Source organism: Choloepus didactylus, chromosome 9 (assembly GCF_015220235.1).
Source record: "Choloepus didactylus isolate mChoDid1 chromosome 9, mChoDid1.pri, whole genome shotgun sequence".
Lineage (NCBI taxonomy): Eukaryota > Metazoa > Chordata > Mammalia > Pilosa > Megalonychidae > Choloepus > Choloepus didactylus.
The window spans coordinates 21,305,077-21,325,461 of NC_051315.1; the positions used below are offsets into that span (position 1 = coordinate 21,305,077).

The following is a 20,385-nucleotide window of genomic DNA, read 5'->3' on the forward strand; positions in this document are numbered from 1 at the left end:
GATAATTAAAGTTCCTACCTTAAAGGGTTGTCGTAAGTATTAAAGGACAGTTTCCATATAAAGCTTTGAGTGAGCAGAGTACCTGGTACATATTAAGCCTCTGTAAATTTCAGCTATTATCATTAAGGACAGGAAGCTATCACAGTCTAGACTCAACGCATGATTCGCTGACGGGACATGCTGAGCCGTCTGCTAAAGGGGCTGTGAGGTTAGACTCTTGAAGCTTGTTTGCCTACTGCTTGGACATACTCTACCCGTTGCAGGCCCTTCCAAGCTCCTCTGGGCTGTCCTCCACTTGGGTTCTCTCCTCAATACCAGCCCTGCTACAAATCTCTAACCTTCTCTCAGCACTGTTCTGGTTGGGTTCTGACCTCCTCCTGCTCTTCAGAAGCCTCTTCAAGACTCCTAACAACCAGCTACTCTGGGCTGTGCCCACCTGGCCATGCCTCCCCCACCTTCTACTAGCCCATCGGCCCCCAAATCCATCCATAGCACCCAGGAAACTGCCTTGTAGGAGGGCAGGTGAGAAAGGAAGTTCTCCAGTATTTTCCTTGACCTTCTAAGATGGACTCACCAAGGTTGGTGGGCAGATTCACTGGGTAAATAATAATCTAAAGGGCCAACACTTCTCTAATGCCAATTTCCCCCAATTCCAAGGGGGCATAACCAAACACTCAGCATAATACTCAGAAAGGTTGCTAACCTAGGCCAAAGCTGGCCTGTTCTTCGTCTATCGCTATTTGCAAAAAATGGCCTTGGCTGGATCTTCAGACATCACTATACTTTCCCACACCTGGTTCTGGTCTACTGCCTCTTTTCTTCTCAGGACATCTCACAGACAACTGCGCTAATAGTCCATTTAGAGGGAAGAGAAGCTCCCGTCTCAGTATCAGAGCACAAAGGCTAAGCTTCCCAGAGGACAACTTAGGATTTCTCCAGTGGTCAGAGGCACAGAGTAAACAGTATTTTATAGACTCTTCCATCAGCAGAAGTGGCCAAGGGCAGCTGCGGCCTGAATAGCTGGAAACCTGGTATTTTGTGCATTGTATAGGATTGCTATAGAGAGGGGATGTCTAATCACAGCCCCATGAGCATTAAGAAAACTAAAGTCATGCCTGAAGCACTACAAAAGAAAATGAACGTTTTTTTCTTAGTCTTCACAATCTACTGCCTGCACTGAGCAACACTAACGATGCCTCTTTCTTGGGTTTAGGAAGTGTACCTGTGAGTACTGAGCTTTCTAAAACATCTCCCTGTTGCCCCACGTCTTGTCACGTGAGTATATGCAGCTCTGCGAAACAGCCTAAACCTGTTGCCTTGCCTGCCCTTGGCATACTGCAGGCCTTGAGGACAAACACAAGTCACTACTCACAAAATTAGCTCCCAGGAAAGGTGAACCTATCCTATCAAACTTCCCATTTTTCTTATGCATGCAGATTTCCTTTAGAATCCAGACTGCTGACTGTCTCTGTAAATCAAGTTTTACTGGAACACACCCATGCCCATTTGTTCATGTGTTGTCTGTGGCTTCTTTCTTGTTACCGTAGCAGACTAAAGTAGATGTGACAGAGAGCATCTGGCTTGCAAAGCCTAAACTATTTACTGTCTAGCCCTTTACAAAAAATGTTTGCTGATCCCTGCATTAGAATTTCTCCTAGTGACTTAATGGGGAGAAATAACTGAAGATACTACAGCAGAAATTAAATTAGATAATAGGAAGAAATTTCCCTGGAAGAAAATAATTGAGTGATCAAATTTGTTGTCACCAGAGGGGGAAGGACAATACTCTTGGCTTGTCTCTTTCTTTTTCATTATCCCATGGTCCTCACCTACCAAATTTTCCCCATTGTTTCAATCCACAGCTCCAACCTCATCCCCCCATGCCCCTCTCCTCGTATCCTCCCACAATGATCTCAAATCCTATTACTGTCAGTGCCACAAGGTCTCTCTCCTTCATGTTACGTTATTCTTCCTGCTTAGTAAGTTGGCTTCATCAAATCAGCAAATCAACTGTAAACAATTTAAGGAGGTGTACCCGCCTTGTGCCGGTGTGGAATTATTATGGCCCCCCAAAATGCCATGATCTTTGATGCAATTTTGTGGGGCAGACGTATTAGTGTTGATTAGGTTGGAATCTTTGATTGTGTGTTTCAATGGAGATGTGACTCAATCAACTGCAGGCGAGACCTTTCATTGGATTATTTCTATGGAGGTGTTGCCCCGCCCATTCAGGGTGGGTCTTTACTGGATCACTGGAGTACTTTAAAAAGAGCCACACAGGTCCAGACAGGGAAGTGAGAGTGACATTTTGAAGAAGAACTGCCGCTAAGAGAGGGCAAAACACCCCAAGAGCAACATTTTGGAGAACGCCACTTTGAAACGCAACCTGGGAGCAAGCAGATGCCAGCCACGTGCCTTCCCAGCTAACAGAGGTTTTCCGGACACCACTGGCCATCTTCCATTGAAGGTACCCGATTGTTGATGTGTTACCCTGGACACTTTTTGGCCTTAAGACTGTAACTCTGTAACCAAATAAACCCCCTTTTACAAAAGCCAATCCATTTCTGGTGTTTCGCATTCCAGCAGCATTAGCAAACCAGAACATCCCTATATTAGCTTTTTTATTATAGTCAGGGGGTCCCCACAGGAAAGAGATGACACAGTCAAACAAACTAACTAGGAAAGTCTGATAAAGTGTCAGAGCTAAGGCAAATCAACAAGGATGGACTGACCATATGCAGGAGCCATTGCTACCAAGCGGCCCAAAGAGGCACGGGGTGAGAGAAGATACCAGAACACAGAGAGAGCTGTGGTTATAACAGTCGCTGGAGTTGTGGGAGAGGGTCACCCCAAAAAAGCTTCAATCTTAGGCAGAAGAGCCCTCTCATGACCAGGAAGGTAGAAAGCAGGAAAATAAATACCTCAACCTCTCTCTCCTCCCCACCTCTGATCAACCAGACGTTGGGAGACCAGGGAGCCTTTTGACAAGATCCACATGAGGGTGTCCGCAGGGGCACAAAACCAGGTAGAGAAAGAGGAAGAGTGGATCTGGGCGGGAAAATACATAGAACATCCCTATAGCCACTAAAACGTTTTAAATACAGAGCAAGTTTTCAACGATACATGCTGATTGCCTTAGTTAAAGCACGCCACTGGTGGACTGCATAATTACTCTAAGGATTTGACTGCAAACTGTCAGAGGGTGAAGCATGAATGGAATGACCTGTGTAGGTCTTTCCCTGCCCCTTTGTGACTATCAAAACTCCCCTGCTGTCCGAGCTAAGGGTCTAAGACTACACCAAAGTTTTATATTCCTTTTGATAGGAGAGGAAGGAGGGTGGTAAGTAGGAATTCATCACTCATAAGAGAAACTGTTACTCTGATCTGTGTTCAAAAGCACAAGGTAATATTTTTAAAAAATTAAAAGAAACTGTCTGCTATTGAAATGTGAGCTGGTAAAAAAGACAATTCACCCCCCAGCCTTCTCATCAGCTAAATGCTATCACAGCCACGAGGGTCAGGTAGCTATACAAGCAGCCTGGGAATGAGTCTTGCAAATAAAAAGCACAGTGTAAAATGGTGACTTTTTCTAATCGAAAAGCATCCTGGGGATGGCTGCATGGTTTCACTTCAAGAAGAGGCCTCATTTTCTGGGGTGACTTGTTTCATTATCAGTGAAGACTGCACTTGCCGGGAATGTACAGCTATCCCACACACTCCTACTGGCAGTGACAGACTTGGAGTTGCCTGTCTTTCTCTCCAGGTCTTTATCCCCCTAAATTGAAACACATTTTTCATTTCAGTTTCACCTACCTGTCCCTAGCTCCTTAAAAAGGGTGATTTACAAAGTAAAAAATCTTCAAATGCCAAGAATACTTCAGTGTCATCAGTGTGCACATGCCCACACCCCACTCAGACCCGCCCCCGTGCCATGTCCTGAAAGCAAACCTGTGACTAAGAACCAAGAACTCAGTTTCTCAAATTGGAGCTTTTTTCCAGTATTTAGACTGTAAGTTTCTTTATGCTATGGTTCCTCTGGCCTAAAAATTTAAAAGCAGTTGCAAGGGAGCTATAATTTCTACTCAACACTTCACGATTTAATTATGTAAAATAAAAAAGCATAATGAAGTTAATAGTACCTTTCTCTTGCAGTACATTATAAGGAATTTCTCCTGTAAAACCTGAAAGTAGAAATTACCTCTGGGCTTCCTAACTCTCAAAAATATGGGTCATGATGATTACTGCAATGGGATTCCAAGATGTAGGAATGTAATCTGTTTCTCCTTCCTCTATTCAGTTTTTCAAAAGGACATCTTCTCTTACTGGAACATTATATAATAAAAGATCAAGAACTGAACTGACAGGTAGAATACCCAGGTTCTATTCGTGGTTGTAAGACTAGTTGTGTGACCTCAGGAAAAGCATTTAACTCTCTAGGTCTTACCCTCTCCTTTTGCAAAGTGAGAGACTGGATGAGCCATTCCCAATTTAGCATTCTGTAATTAAAAAAATAAATTAAAATATCCATGCCTTGGGAGTGAAGAGTGTGTAATCTGATACCGGGTTTTGGTTTATTTTCTTCATATTTCAGAGCAACCTTGCCTAGAATCTTCTCTATCTGTTTCTCGCCTGGTTACTTGTATGGTGTTAGCACAGAACCTAAGAGGAGTTCAGTGTCTTGGATTCAAGTCCTTCCCAGGCCACTTAGCTTTGTTCTCACCCCTAGACTAACTCTCTTCCTAACTGTCAATAAAGAGTTCATCTGAAGGGATTTTAATAGATCCCACTCCCAAAAAGCCAACTTGAAAAGAATATTCTGGCTGTCATCACCCAGAAGCAACATCTTAGATGATGGAGAAAAGATAAAACCAAAACTGAGGGCAAAATTATAATCCCTTGGCTAAGTGGTGTAATACATATTGTTTAACGGCATCTAAGGACCCTCAAACACTGACTCATGTAGTCACAGGAGAAGTTTTCTTTTCCAGGATTTGCAATTCTGCATATGCCGATGTAACAGTTAATCTGCCTCTAGGAAACAGGGAAGGTATCTCACTAGTGCAAAAAGAAATCTCCTAATCATGATATAGGGAGATTTAGCAGAATTAAGGTTCTCAGGTAGTACCAAGCAATATGTTCTCATTTTCACAGCGTTCTTCTAGACTGGGAAGTCCAGTAACAGACTGACAGTTCCCACAAGTCCCAGGGTCTGGCCAAATGCCAGAGAGGATGCAAGCTTGGCTTGGGGCTTTAAGTTAGTAATGGTAATATGACAGGCTTTGATTTATGTTTACATTCAAGGTTGCCCCTAGGCAAAATGTAAACGTGGGTAAAGATTTCATTCTGACTGTTTTCCCCTTTCTCTTATATTCAGGTACCCAGTTCTCCCATGGGGACCTTCCCTCATCCCTGTCTTGCCTGACCTCAGCGCTGCCTCTCAAAGCTCTGGATTTTTCATCCTTCTGTTTACCTATTCCCTCAAGAAAATTCTGCTCACTTGGTTGACATTTTGGAATGATCCAAAGCTTTTTTTTAATGAATGCTATTATGAATTATTGAAAAACAATAGCTCAGGATGTTTGCCTATATAGGGAATTTGTATTTTAGTAGGGATCTAAGGCAGGATTTTGGACTTTAGGGGACCAACCAACAAGGATGATATTTTTGGGTTAAGAGGAACTATTTGAGCTGCTTACATCATAACATATGGGCATCTTTGTCCCCGGTTAGGCATAATACAAACCATGTTGGCATGTCAACATTTAAGACATATTTTTCTTCTGCAATAACACAGAAAAGATGGAAATGAGACACTGAAAATTTTTTTCTTTATCCCAAGTGTCCCTAGAAATTAAAAGAGAGTAGACATACAAGTACACACACACACACACACACACACCCCTATATACATGTCATTCACCACATTCTGCCTGGAGATAGCAAGAACTAGGAGGTAAGAAGGAGTCGTATCTGGGGGAACCTAAAACCCAAATAAAGTCCTCAGCTGCTAAAGGTATGCTGAACATTGCACAGCCCACATAGATCTGGAAGTTGACTCTAAAAACAAGAGAAGAACTCGACACAAAAGCTTAATGCAATCTTTTCCTCAAATCTCAGAAACTCACATATGTGAACAGTTTGTGAATAGAAGCCTCAGCAGCCCCAGGTAAGTAGCTAATCTGCAGCTGCAGATACTGAAAGGCACAACTGATCAATCAACTCAACAAATCATTTATTGAACAGCTACTGTGCACCTAGAAGGAAACAAGCAAAATGTCTATTTCAGTAGATGAGCAAAGGAGAAAGGAGTAACTCACTTGATTTGATTTCTTGCTGTGTTCACACTCATTGTAAAATAGAAGAGGTGGCCCTGCACATCTTAGTTCAGTGACTAAAGGAGTGGATAACCTTCCAAATTCAGGACCTTAGTCTACTTGTTTGGACAAACCAGATTCTTATACCTGAAAGCAGCCCTAACCAGATTCCTAAGAATGATGCTCATCAGCATTAAAACTCCTAGAAAGAAAGTTTATGGACAAGTTAATTTACATACCTAAGAAGATCTCAAAGACTTTTTTTGACTCTTCAATATTTGAAGTTGTGTGGAATTCTTGTTCAACTTACCCCCAAAGTTAAGGTAAACGGGTGATGGAACAACGATATATAAGCTTGGCATGGGACAGCAGCTATACAGTAGTGTTTTTGTATAGGCTAAATTCGTCTTCAGCTGGAATTAATGTAATTCTATATAATGTTGACAGATTATGACATTTGCCTATTAAGACACTATACAAACATTCCAATAATTTGCTGGCTTTTGAGTTTATAAAAAATAAATGAAACAAAATCCCAGGAGATATCGCTAATGGGGTAACTGGAGTGGAGGAGGATTTGAAAGCACAGGGTTCAGGAAATAGCAAAGAATAATGCATTTTAAGCCAAAACATACCGAGTGGCAAATGAATATTTAGTACTTACCACAAGACTGCTGTCTAGAGATAGCCTTTTTCCAAAGTCCCTTTTGTCGAGCTGTCTCTTTCCCTCCATGGGTGAGATTATTTATTTCCTTTGTGATTTATAAGAAATCCCCGTCTGTTTCCAGGGTCACTGCAAAGAGCAAACATGTGTTTTACTGTCCAAGTTAACAAGGTTTAGGCCCTTATTGTTAACTTTCTAATCAGAACAAGTGTTGAAAAATACCCAGATCCAAATTATGGAACTGGGTTCTCTCAATTCAAAAGAGCTCTCTGGGTTGCAAATGTCAGAGTTGTCTTTTTGGAGCCACTGTGTTTTTATAGGTTGTGCTAATGGAGTTGGGAAATGGGTTTGCAGGTCAAATCAGCAGACTGTGGAAAAAAGCAAACAGTCCGTTTCATGCCACACATGCTCCACACCCGTCCTCTCTCTGCTGGCCAGAATCATTCTCTTACTCTGCACAGAGATGCTGCCTGCAAATTCCATGAGAGCAAACCAACAAAAACATGCTCCACAATCACAAGTTACAGAACCCGAGGCCCAGTGAGGAGAAATTGAAAGATGAACATTATTGTCAAGATTTAATTTAAAAATATTTAATTTGAAAATACGTGAAGAACATTATAAGATACATTCCCTGTGGGACAGACTGGTTCAGAATGGATAGTGAGTGACATCATTAGTGCCAATGAGTACATACTGAACACCTTGCATTTTACCATCTCAGACATCATCACTGCACTCCAATGAGATTGCTTGTTCTGGAATAATTAAGTACTCTGGTTAATAAGGACTCACAATATGAATTATGTACTGCTTTCCAATCAACAAGATATAAAGGGCTTAAAATTAAAAAAAAAAAAAAAAAAAAAGGCGGGGTTGGGGAGTGGCTTGAGCTTATTACCAAGTGACCTGGGAAAAGTCATCAGCCTTTCTGAACTCATTTTTCTCAGCTATAAAAATGGATAATAATGGGGAGCAAATGATGTATGTGGAAATGGTTTAAAGGCAATAAATTATAACTTATATGTAAGTTATAGTTACCTACAGGTTACATTAAAATACAGTTAACCCTAAATATTTAAATACTCAACAGAATTTAATATGTCCTTGATGCAGAAGGCACTTTGAAATACAGAAATTGCTCATAATCCTCATAAACATATATAGGCATTGTACTGCTGACACAGAAGCAGAAATAATTAATAGACAGCTGAACTTAATAAAACGCTATACTAATCAATTTTAGATAAAATTGAAAAGAAGTAGGTTTCACCACTTTCAAATGCTTGGAGTCTAACGTGGATGCAACAGACTCTAGGACACTGCCCACAGCATGTGGCTTCCTCTTGCCTTCCTCCACCAGGAAGGGGGTTCCGATGGCCATGCCCAAGATAAGGTACACCCAAGTCATGGTCCATCATGGGAAACCAAGGCATTCATTTTCCATCCTTCAGGCTCCCTCCTCATCTGAGTCATTCCATCTCTCACTTTCGGGAACACTGATTTTAACACATTACGGGTACACTCAGAGACTCACAGGAGTCCTTTTCAAATTCAGGATAAAATCCAAATTTTTCAGTGTCATGTTCAAGGTCTACTTCCAGCTGACTAGTCTTTTACAATCCCCAAACACATTAAGCACATTCCTAAGGCCTTCTGATCTTACCTCTCACCTCCCTTTAGCCTAAATCCTTAGCTTGCTCCGGGGCTTGGCTCAGGTCCCATCGAATCCACAATACCTTCCTAGAGCACCCCATTTGGCAATGACTTTGTCTTCCAATTTCATAGAAGTCCTCGGGGGCTTGCCTTCGTAATCATCATAGCCACCTAACAGTAATTTACAAATAGTAAATTCTTAGTGCTTGTTGGCAGGAATCAATACACTCTGGGAGGTATTTCTTCAGAGGAAAGTTAGTTCTGAACTATTGCTAATGGAAAAACTATTAAAGAAACCAAAATTTGTTGGGGGGGGCTGTCTTTTCCTACTTTCAGCTATTCCTATCCAATTTGCAGCCCTCCTCCTCAATTCAGCAACTGCATTCCTAACTGGTAGCTCAGAAACCCTCTGTAATGATGAATCTAGCCACAGAAACTGACCAGACCTTGAATTCCTCCCTCCATCAAAGACATCCCATCCTAAATCTTAATGCCAAACAGCCTTGGGATTTGATCAGTCACAATAGACTACCCTTTGGTGTTTAGCATGTATTTATTGAGCACCTATTACATGGAAGACCCAGTTCTTAGATATGAGTGATACAACAACTATGTATAAGAAAGACCAGGTTCCTGCCTTCACGGAACTTACGTTTGGGTGGTGGGGATGGGGGTTGGAGGAGTATAGAAAATCAATCAATCAATTGTAACTTCAGACTGTGATAGATACCTGCTAAGAAGGAAATAATACAGAGGATGATGTTATAGAATGTCAAGTATGGGGAAGAGGGAAATATTTAGGTAGAATGATACAGATGGGAGCAGCCATGTACAAAGGTAGGCAAAAACCATTCCAGGTATAGGGACCAACCTCTCAGTCAAAGCCCTGAGTTGAGAAATAGCTTCTTACGTTCTTAGGAACAAAGCAAGCTTGGAAAACATGTGAGAAAAGTTCTGAGACATAAGGAACAGCAAGATCGTGCAGGGTCTGGTAGGCTAAGGTAACTTGTTTGACTCTTCTAAATGCAGAGGTTATTCCTTACTTGCTGCTAACATTAAACAAGTTATTTAAGCCTCAGTTGATTCTATAAAATTTGGGGTTAATAATAAGACTTTTCTCATTGTAAGATGGTTGTGACTATTAATGAGAAGATCCATGTAAAGAGTTTTAGCCAGTGCCTGGCACACAGTAGGTGAGTTTTAAATGGTAGATGGATTGATTGTCCCTTCTGGTGAATATGATCATGCTCATTGAGGAACAACCATAGTAAGTGGATTTTAGGCTTCATAATCGGCTGAAGAGGCTGCCATTTGGGGAAATGGAGATCCTTTGGACAGTCTCAGTCTAGTCTGCCTATCTGGAAGGCTGGTTCAATTGGGGGACTCAGTGAATTTCTTTTCATATTTTATGGGGCCAAAAACATGAGCAGAGGTAATATTTAAAATATTTAGCAGCTGGTACCACTCAGGTATTGGTCAATCAGAAAGGTATAGTACAGTCAGGACTGATAGTGGCAACAAGCAGTATAACTGTAGCAGTGTATCCTTGCCAATTATCAGCCTGAGTGTAAGCACCCAAATACTTGAAAACTTGCATGTTAAAACGATCAAGGAAAGCATCATAGAAATGTTATCAAGTTATCCAAAAGGATATGAACAAGGCCACCCAAAAGAAAAGAAAGGGCAACTAGGATGTTCCAATATGAAAAGGCAAGTGGTCAAGAAAAGACAAGTTCACAGGGCTGATACACTCCATCTCCAACATTATGCAGGAGAGAGTACACCCCACATGTACATCTAGCCAGTGGTGATAGGAGGTCTAGAGGAGAAATGAATATGGCAGATTTCAAAGATAACTTGGGATTACATTGCCCTTGGTGTCATCCAACCAAGTCCCCTTGCTCATAAAGCACTGTCATCAAGCAACCTTCCAATTTTATTGTATATCCTTGGATTTCTACAAGGCTTACTTATAGAAGAAGAATGTGGTTGTCTGCAAAAACATAATATAGGCAACATTTTAAAAGTTACATTTTTTTAGTACAAACTTACAATTTGGCATCTGATGTTTTTATATTTACTATTTGCATGTCTGGTTTGTTTCAGTCATATTTCAAAGCCTGATCACCTCTCAAAGTCCTAATAATCAAATTCCTAAGTCTAAAAGACTGCGGTAAAAATCAGCCCAGGATGGCTGTGGCTACTCCTAAGACCTCCCTGTCTCTGCTGGCTACTTGTCTGTCAGCTCCCAGCCCCACCTTTGCCCTTCTATACTCTTCTTTGCATTGTGGGTCTAGAGTTGGAACTACAATATCAAGACTTCTTGATCAGAATCTACAGATCATTGGATTCTGTGAATGAGAGGCAGCAAGAGGAGAACATAAGGTGGAAGGAAGGGAAAAGGCCCTCAGCTTCCAGCCCAAACAGCAGAAAGAGCAAGTGACTACAGACTCCAGCAACTTCTTGTGATTCCTCTGACAGCTCAGCATAAGAAAGAGCAGCAGCAGCTTTCTGAATTCTGGGTACCAGCCCCTTAACCCCTTTGCTCCTCCAGGCCTTCCAGCACCTCCAGCACCAATTCCCTACTTTAAATCTCCTTCTACTTGAAATTCCTAGAATGTTTTCTCTTTTCTGGGCTTTCCAATGATTGAGGCACACCACATGGAGATCCCTTTGGATAAGCAGCTGTGATGGTTAGGTTCATGTGTCAACTTGGCCAGGTGATGGTGCCCAAGTGTCTGGTCAAGCAAGCACTGCCCTGTTACTGCAAGGACACTTGCGGCTGGTTAATAAACCAGAAGGCTGTTTATTAAAGCAGCAGTTAACTGACAGCAGCTGTGACTGATTACATCAACAAAGGGCATGTCTTCCAATGAGAGAATTCAATCAGATGGATTTAATCCAATCAGTTGAAAACTTTCAAGGGAGAAAAAGAGGGAACCTTCACTTCATCTTTGGCTAGCCAGCGAAGCATTTCCCGAGGAGTGCATCGAACACTTTCATCAGAGTTGCCAGTTTGCTGCCTGCCCTACGGAATTTGGACTTGTGCATCCCCACAGTTACATGAGATACTTTTATAAAATCTTATATTTACAGATATCTGTTGTTGATTCTGTTTCCCTAGAGAACCCTAACTAATATAGCAGCCAACCTTCTTTAGGCAACACATTGCTTCCTTCATGTGAGCTTTCTGAAATCAAAGGCTAGAATTAAACTTCCTACTAGACACTACACCCCTGGAGGGCAGGGATGCTATTTTCTGTTCTATGCCCTTCTAGGTAGGATAATGCCTGGCATATAACAACATGGCAGAAACTCAATGAGCATTTGTTGTTCGCATTAATAAATGAACAAATAACTGTGTGCCGCTATCTTTGTGAACACATAAAGAGCAGGGTAGCGATATAAGGTTGCTGATGCCAAGAAATCCTGCACACATGTATAACACTGCAGTTGCCTTTTTAGCCAAAGTCATACAGACACACCCAAGTCTTAGAAAAAAGATTTTGTCATGGTTTTAAAATATCATCAAGCTAAAAGTGACTGCTTAGGTCTTGCCTTCACTTACAAAGTACCATTAACCCAGTCGTGATTTTTTTCCTATCTTCTCACATCTCTGCTTATAAAAGAATATACATCTGTTCCAGAGTGAAGGATTAGAAGCCTCTCCCTCCCTTCATGGGAAGGAAAATTGAATTGAAGGAAGACAGGCAATGAAGCATCCTTTCATTGATGGCCATTGATATTGATCTTTTCTTGCCCCCTCAGGCACATCTATCTCTGGCTGATAAAACTCCTCCTTCTAGCTATCTACAGAAATCTGAGTTGGCCTTAATAAACTCTGGTTTTAATTTTCTTCACTGACACTATTGACCTTTCAGTGCTAGACAAACTTTTTAATATTCCTAAAGAAGCCGGTTGTTTCTATTTTCATCTAAACTGTTAATGGGCTGCATCATTTTCAAGCAATAGTAATCAAACAACGCCATTAAAGAAAACCTCAAGGCATGCTCCCTCATACACAGCGTCACACACTCTCACATACATTTTAAAAACAGTTTTTTCCATCCCAATTTCTGTGTCTCCGAATCCCCACTCCCATCCCTGCTTTGACATATTAATGGCAGCGCCAAAAGAAATGAAGAAAAATGGTAGTGCCAAAGCGCTCTGGATTAGGAGTTAGATTGGGCTCCCAGCTTCTTTGCCATGTAAATTTGAGCACATTTCCTAACTTCTGTGAGTTTACGTTTCTTAATCTGCCTTTCTCACCAGGTTATTGTGAGGTTTCAATGAGGTAACAAGGGAGAAAGTCCTTCCGTATCTACACTCAACGGTATTTTTCAACCAGCCGCATTAAGCAATGGACAGTGATTGTTTACAGCCTCATAAACTTCCTGGGAACATAGACAGTGTCACCCTTATCGGCAACCCTCCTGCAGCAGCCAGCATGCTGGGTCCTTCCTCCATGGGGGTTACTCAAAGATGGACGACAGGAGTGAACATGCCAAGTCAAGCAAAGACAGAAAGGGCTGCAAGTTTCCCACCCCAGACAACATAGCAGATGTTGTCCATTGGCTGCCCCTCAGAATCACCTGGGGAGCTTTAAAAGAAAACCTGTGTGCAGGGCCCAGCCCAGGCCACTGGATTTTTTAGGGCCATGGCACCCAGGCATCCACCTGTGATAGAAACCAGGTTGGCAACCCCCAGGTTAGAGCAGTGGTCCTCAAACTCAGCTGCACAGTAGAGTCACCTGAGCGCTTTTACTACAGCCCGAGGCCTAGGCCCAGTCCCAGACTAAATTAATCAGAATCACCAGGGGTGGAAGCAATTCCACCATGCGGCCAAGTGAGCCCAGTGTGAGAGGGTAAAGGTTTAGCCCCTTAGCGATCTCCTTCCCTTTCCCATGGGCTGAGGGACACACAGTAGTTGGCAGAAGAAACAGCCTTTCTTTAGCCACTGCAATAAACAATTCTTAATCTGCAAACCCTGGTCCTGAAGAAAAGAATGTTAAGTACCATCAACTCAGATCACTCCCTTTCTTCCTACCATTCACTCTCAGGTTCACCAGGTTTTGTTTAAACTGGATTTCGTTCCATATAGGGAATCATGTGGACCAAAGATAGAAATATTAAATGCAAATTCCACATTAATGCACAATTTTCTAAGAAACTCAGAGTGAAGCCATCACTTAGAGAATGAAGAAAAGAAATTCAAACACCGAGAACAAGAGTGACAGAAAATCAGAACTCAAAGGCTTTCCAAACTGCTCTCTACTTTCTCCCTACTGTCCTCCATACACACCTTACTCCCATTTTAAAGTGAAAATAGTGGGAGGGAAAAAGAAGAAATTATGAATCCATAAGATTTGCTTATAGCTACCAATCAGAATGTCTGACAAGCCAGTGCACTGAAATTCTTTCATCCTAATCTACTGACTGCAGAAGCCCAGTTGGCTTTCCTTATATTTTTACGCACATGCACACAGCAGTTTCCATTTGGAAGATTTATTGACTAAATAGCTTTCTGCTATTGATTCATTCTTTTCTGAAGTACATGAGTAGGGGTGTGAGTAAGAGTGTTTGTGTATGTGTGTGACCTGTGTGTGAATGTGCATATGTGAATATATCTGTGCACTGAATATGTGAGCATATGTATGTGAACATGTGTGTATGTGCATGCACACATGTGTGATGTTTTAATGTGTTGAGTATGTATGTATTGAGCATGTGTATATTTACGTGCACACGTGTATGTTTGTGTGCTGAGTGTGCGTCTGTGCATGTGTTTACGTGTATGCATACGTGTGCATCTGCATGTGTATTCTGACCGAACAATACCAACCACACACAAAAAGGGCCATGTCCATCCTGGCCATGAGTATTTTAAAAATGCCAAATTATGAGGTTTTCAACCATAAAATGTCTATTTAAATCATAACAGCCCCCTGAAACTGATTTAGTAGAAGATTGAACATGAACAGATTTCCCAAACGTGGTGTTCATCCTTGCCAGGCAGTTTAGTGGCTGGAAACAGTCTCCGAGGGATGGTGCAACAGCTTTTTTCTTTGAAGTGAAGGTAAATTCTGTAGGATGATGAAAACTGGTTTGAAAAAAAAAGGTTTCATGAGCTCATGTTTATTCAGCTTCTCAACCAGAATATTTAGTAGCTTCTGTCTAATTGTCAGACCCTTAAGAACCACTGCCCCTGTCCCCCTTCTCAGATAAATGGTTCCCTCCAACATAGACAAACCGAAAAACCACAGTGAAGTCTGGCCCTGGGCATCTTGGTTACTGCTCTATGTGTGCCTTTAACAAACTTAAACAGTTAAAGAACTGATATTAATTTGAACTAAATTCCTTAGGGAAAACTCTTGGAACCTCTAAAACTTCCAAATTTCAATAATTTTGAACCCTATTTTAAAAAAATATATTCTTACCCTATTTTAAAAAAATATATTCTTACTGTGATCTAATTCATATACTATAAACTATACTCTTTTAAAGTATATATATATATATATATATATATATATATATATATATAAAGTATATATTTCAGTGCCAACCCTTTCTTTTACCAATATTTGTTTGTTAGAGAAACTGGGGGATTTATGTTTCTCTCTCAACTGGGACACAGAAATTCCCTCATCACAGTTGGAGATTCCATCAAGACCGACTGTCCCATGTCACCAACACCCTGGTAGCAGCATCCTGGAATTCAATCCTGGAGTCCTGAGCTCATGTTCTGCCACTGCCACTTACTTACACATTCTATGACCTTAAGCAACTTATTTAATGTCTCTTGGGCTCAGTTTCTCATCTATAAAATTAAAATAATATTATGCCAGCAATCGTCTCAGCAAGGCTGCTCTGGGGATTAAAATGGTGCATACTTTAAAGTAGCTTAGTAGATACTCAATCGTTGTTAGGTGTAATCAGTCAATGTAATTCCTTTTGTTCAAAGTTGGTAATATTTATTCAATATCTGTTTTGTTCAGGCCCTATGTTAGGCTGTGAAGATTAAAAAAAAGAAAAATAAGCACAGAGAAAAATATGAGAGAGAGAGAAAGGCAGAGGAGAAGGAGGAAGAAGAGAAGAAAAGGAAGGAGGGTGGGAGGGAGAACAGGAAGGAAGAAAAAAGAAAAAAAGATGTAAATTACATATTCAAAAGTTTTAAAGAAGCTTAAAATCTAAGAGGGGAGAGAAGATTTGTATATTGATTAGTAAAATAGAAGGTAAAATCAAAGTGTGAGTGAAAGAATGAATGAATTCAGAACAAAGAAGGTCGACTTTCTAGTAGAGATGATCAAGAAAGACTTTCTTTTACTGTCGCTTGAGGCATTGCCAGCTGATTTCCAGCCATAAACTACTGCTGCATTTTTACAGTGTATGAATTAAGAACTAAGAAACGGAATGACAGGGGCTTGGGCCAGGGTGAGCATTTCAGCCCTGGCTGCTCTTCTCAAACCATCTGTTCTCTCCCAGTCTTTCTTTGTAAAGGTTTTCCCCGCTATTTAGCCTCCCCTCCTCTTCTCCTCCATTCATTGCTTTAAGAAAGGTTTCCAGTTCATTACACGAAATGTCTACATGTTGCCCATGAATCCTTAGGGGGAAGTCAGTGTAGAAATGAAACAGATAAATAAATGAATTTTATAAATAAATAGATAAAGTGTGCACACAATGCCAGTGGATTGGAAGAATATTCAGATAAGTGACTAGGGAAAAGCATTTTCACACTGTGTCATCTGCTAACATTAATGAGTTAATTAAATTAAAAAAATTCCACTGCCAAAAGCAAAAACATTCAAATAAGTGGGATGCTTGTGGAATTATTGCCTGTGCTACTAAATGCATTCTGCTCAAGCTTTTTTTTTTTTCTTTGAGAAGGCTGTGGAGAGCTACACTTAAAAAGCCATCCAATTTCAAGAGAGTATTTCCATCTGGGACCAGTTGGGGAGAGTATGCTTTAAATTCTGCAAAGCCTGCTGAGAGGCAACATGACTTGTTAAGAAAACTGTTTATGAAAAGCAATGTTTTCTGAAAATCCAGCAAAAGGGTTTAAGTGTGATGTCCCCATACGTTGCTGAATTCATTATTTTCCATTAAATGTCTTTGCACACAGTGAGAAACCAAAATGATTCAGGAAATGGACATAGTAAAATAAATCGGAAACCAATTCATTTCTATTAGAGCTTTAGCTGGTAATTAAAATATTGCCAATTACCTGGGCACTTTTTTTCACTTTGAGGTTATTTACTCTCTTCAGGCTCCTTGTATAGTAACCTTCTTTCACCCCCTGCCCCAAATAATCCTGATGTAAAAAAAAAAAAAAAAATGCTAAAAGCCAAGTAATTCAAGATTAAGGGATTAACCTTAAAAACCATTAATGCAATGGAAACAAAAGAAAGAATTTTTAATAAACCATAAACTGTTGAATATGACATTAAAGACGCCCTAAGTAATAACAGCTGTCAAAATGAAATGCATGAGAGAAGACTCAAAGATATTTATCTTTTTCTAGACACTGTTTAATTAAATCTAGTGCTCTTTATTGGTGGGAAGGGAGATGGGCTAAAGTCTCTTTAAGGGTTAAATAGACTAATAGCCACAAAGCGTTAAGTTTAGGTTTTATAGACATATCATTTTTTCTCTTGTCTTCTCCTTGGTTGTTAGCAATAATAACCAAAACTCTGATTATTTGGGCATTTGTTTTTTCATGCGATGAGTTGTTTTTTATTGGAGGCTTTGAAGGCTCAGGAATAAAGGAGTTCTGAGGATAGTTGGATAGAGCAGGGCTTCTCAAATTTGTGATAGGAAGCACTGGTAGATCTCATTAAAATGTGGATTCTGATTCGGTAGGCCTGGGATAGAACCTGAAAGTCTGCACTTCGAATAAGCTGATGCTTCTGGACGATTCTGATAGCAGAAGATCCAAAACTTAAAATAGAGAACTTCTCTATGTACCTAGATGTTGCTAGATGTTACAATGACTTAGTTCTTAACATAATCTATTTCATGAATTATACCCTAGGTCTTATATAATAATTGTTTTGTTACATGCCACTCAGAACAGTTGGAATCCCAAAACCTTAGGTTTAAATAGTTTCTTCTGGGCCCCTCTTCACTTACCTACCAATATAGTTATTGTGTCTAATATAATCCTAACACACTGTTGCTTTGTCTCTGCTTGATTTCCAGAGACACACTGCCTTTCACACAGCCCATTTTACCTTTGGATATCTTAAATGGTTAGAAACATCTAATATGACTTAGATTTTCACCCACTGGCCATCTCTGTTCCCTAGAGCAAAAAGTATTAAGTTGTTTCCAACCCAAGCAAAATACCCTTAGTTTCTTCAAAATTTTCCCTTGTGAAAAACTCTCACCCTCCTTGTTACTGTCTCTGTAATTTCCTAAAATTTGATGAAAATCTATGAGATGCTCGTATCTTTTATTCAGATTCTTTTACAAAAATATAAACCTTAATAAATACATTCTCCTTGTAAAAGATATAAGTATTAAAAAAGCGTGTGAGTGCAAAGTGAAAGTTGCACACCTCCACTTTCCCCTTAATTCCTCTCCCCAGAGTTAATCACTTTTAGTAATCACTTCTCATCATTCCCTTCATTTGCCTTCCAATATGTGTAAATCTATAAATACTGATTTTTTTCTTTCTATGTAAGTGGGATCAACATCTACATTTCTGTGACTATATATTTTTTCACCTGATATATTCAACATGTGGACCTAATTCATTTTTTACACCTTTGTATTAGTCTATTGAACCAATAAATTGCTTATTAACTTATGGGTAGAAATTTAAACCATTGCCAGCATTTTCTGATTACAGACAGTAATGTCATGAGCATTGTGTATGCATCTTTTGTGCCTCAGAGTTTCTCTCTAAAGCATAGAGTTATAAAAGTGGAATTTCAGTGTAAATATTTTAAAATTTTGATGGAAATTGCATAATCACCTTCCAAAAAATATTTTAAGGACATACATTACCACCAGGGAAAACCTGTTTTCCACAAAGTTGTCATCACTGAAAAAGTCCATTTTATGTTTTTCTAAATTGGTTGGTTAAAAACAAAAAGCACCCAAGACCCTAGTGTTTTCATTTACATTCCATAATTATTAGTGAAGCTATCTTCTTACATGAGTTAGTCATTTAAGTAATTTTTCTCTGGATGGCCTGCTTAAATCATTTGCCCATTTTCCCATTGGTTCCTTTTTTATTTCTTTGTAGAAACTATTGACACATTTTGAATATTAATTCCTTGCCAATAGGTGATGCAAATATTTTCTCCTCATCTGTCTCATGGCTCTTTGTTCATTATTGTAAAAAAGGTTAAAATTCTTTTGCAGTCAAATGTATTAATCTCCTCGATACTTTCTAAATTAGAAGAATATTTTCCATTATGTTCTGCTAATTCTTTGTGATACCATCTGTATTACACTTTTGTCCATGATATAAGGCATAGGTTTACCTACATTTGTTTACAAAAATATATATAATATTAATTCTGTGGTCGAAGTTTCCCCAACTAATTTAAAATGCACCCTTAATCATGAAAAATTCAACCTATGCTTGATTCTTTTCCTGGCCTCTCCACTTTTAAAATATTGAGCCATGTGCCTATCCTTGCACCAATACCATGCTGATTTAATTATGATGCTTTAATAAAGTTTAATATCTTACAGGTAAACTCCCCTTGTTGTTCTGTCTAGAACTTCTCTTGGCTATTCCTGTTTATTTTTGTCTCCCAATTGAACTTTAGGATCAGCTTGTTATGCTCTATAAAAAGTGCCATATAGATATTGGATTGGGTTTAACTTTATAGATTATGTAGGAGAGAATTTACATCATTATATCCTTGAGTCTTCTCATCATTCCCCTTGAAGTGCATCTGGGATGCTCTTGTAGTCTAGGGGTAGAGTCCATTCCTCTACTCCTTGAATCTGTAGGTCTTATGACTATCTTGACTGAAAGAATGTGGCAAAGTGACACTGAGTTCTGAAGGTAGGTCTTAACGTAGCTTTCACCCTTCTTTCGGAACCCTGAGACCACCATGCGGTGAAGAAACCCACCGGAGAGTGGAGCTTACTGGGGAGGAGAGCTGAAGTGCCCCTGTTGACAACACACCAACTGCCACACCTCTGGATGAGGCCATCTTAGTGAAGAACAAAGTCTGGGGTCTCTCCACATAAAGAGAAATGGTTTGTGCCCATGTTTGATTTACCAGTCACACTACTGTCAAATTACTCTTCAAAATGGGTGTTGTGTAACCATTTATACATAAGGCAGAAATGATACAAGTTCCTATTTTCCCCCTGGTTGTCATGGAAAACAAATGTTGATTACTTCAGCAGTTGTATTAGATGGCATCGTGCGTTGCTGGTCTACACTGTAACTGATTTTGATATACTTTACACATCTATCTGGGATTCTTCCTATGAGAGGAGCTACATCTGACAGGAAAATACCAGACCAGATAGAACTCTTTCTGAGCCCTCCCTCTATCTCAGTGTTTCTCAACTTTTTTTAAATTTCATTACCGACCCCCATGCCCACCCCTCAAGGAGCCATTATTGAACTTTCCTAATCACTCACCTCTCCACTGAAATGTTAATAACACAGAATAACTGTATATGTATTTACATCCTGTTGTGGTCGTTGGAGGGCCACAAACCATTGTGGCATCTAAGGGTTTTTGGTTTTTTTTGGTTTTTTTTTTGGCCCAAGAACCAA

The 20,385-nt window shown here is 40.0% G+C and overlaps 1 protein-coding gene across 7 annotated transcripts in view; it reads right to left on the minus strand.

Moving 5' to 3' along the window:
- The window catches only part of NCKAP5 (NCK associated protein 5), a 1,340,286-nt gene that overhangs the window by 850,016 nt on the left and 469,885 nt on the right, over positions 1-20,385 (minus strand). For 6 of the 7 annotated variants that reach the window (XR_005218940.1, XR_005218939.1, XM_037850400.1 and 3 more), the window contains one exon: positions 6,979-7,107. Coding sequence is in view for 4 of the 7 variants with exons in the window: in XM_037850400.1 (XP_037706328.1) it covers positions 6,979-7,047 (69 nt within the window). In the remaining 3 variants the exon portion in view is untranslated. Of the gene's footprint in view, positions 1-6,978; positions 7,108-20,385 lie in introns of those variants that run through there. The other variant, XM_037850404.1, reaches the window with a different exon arrangement.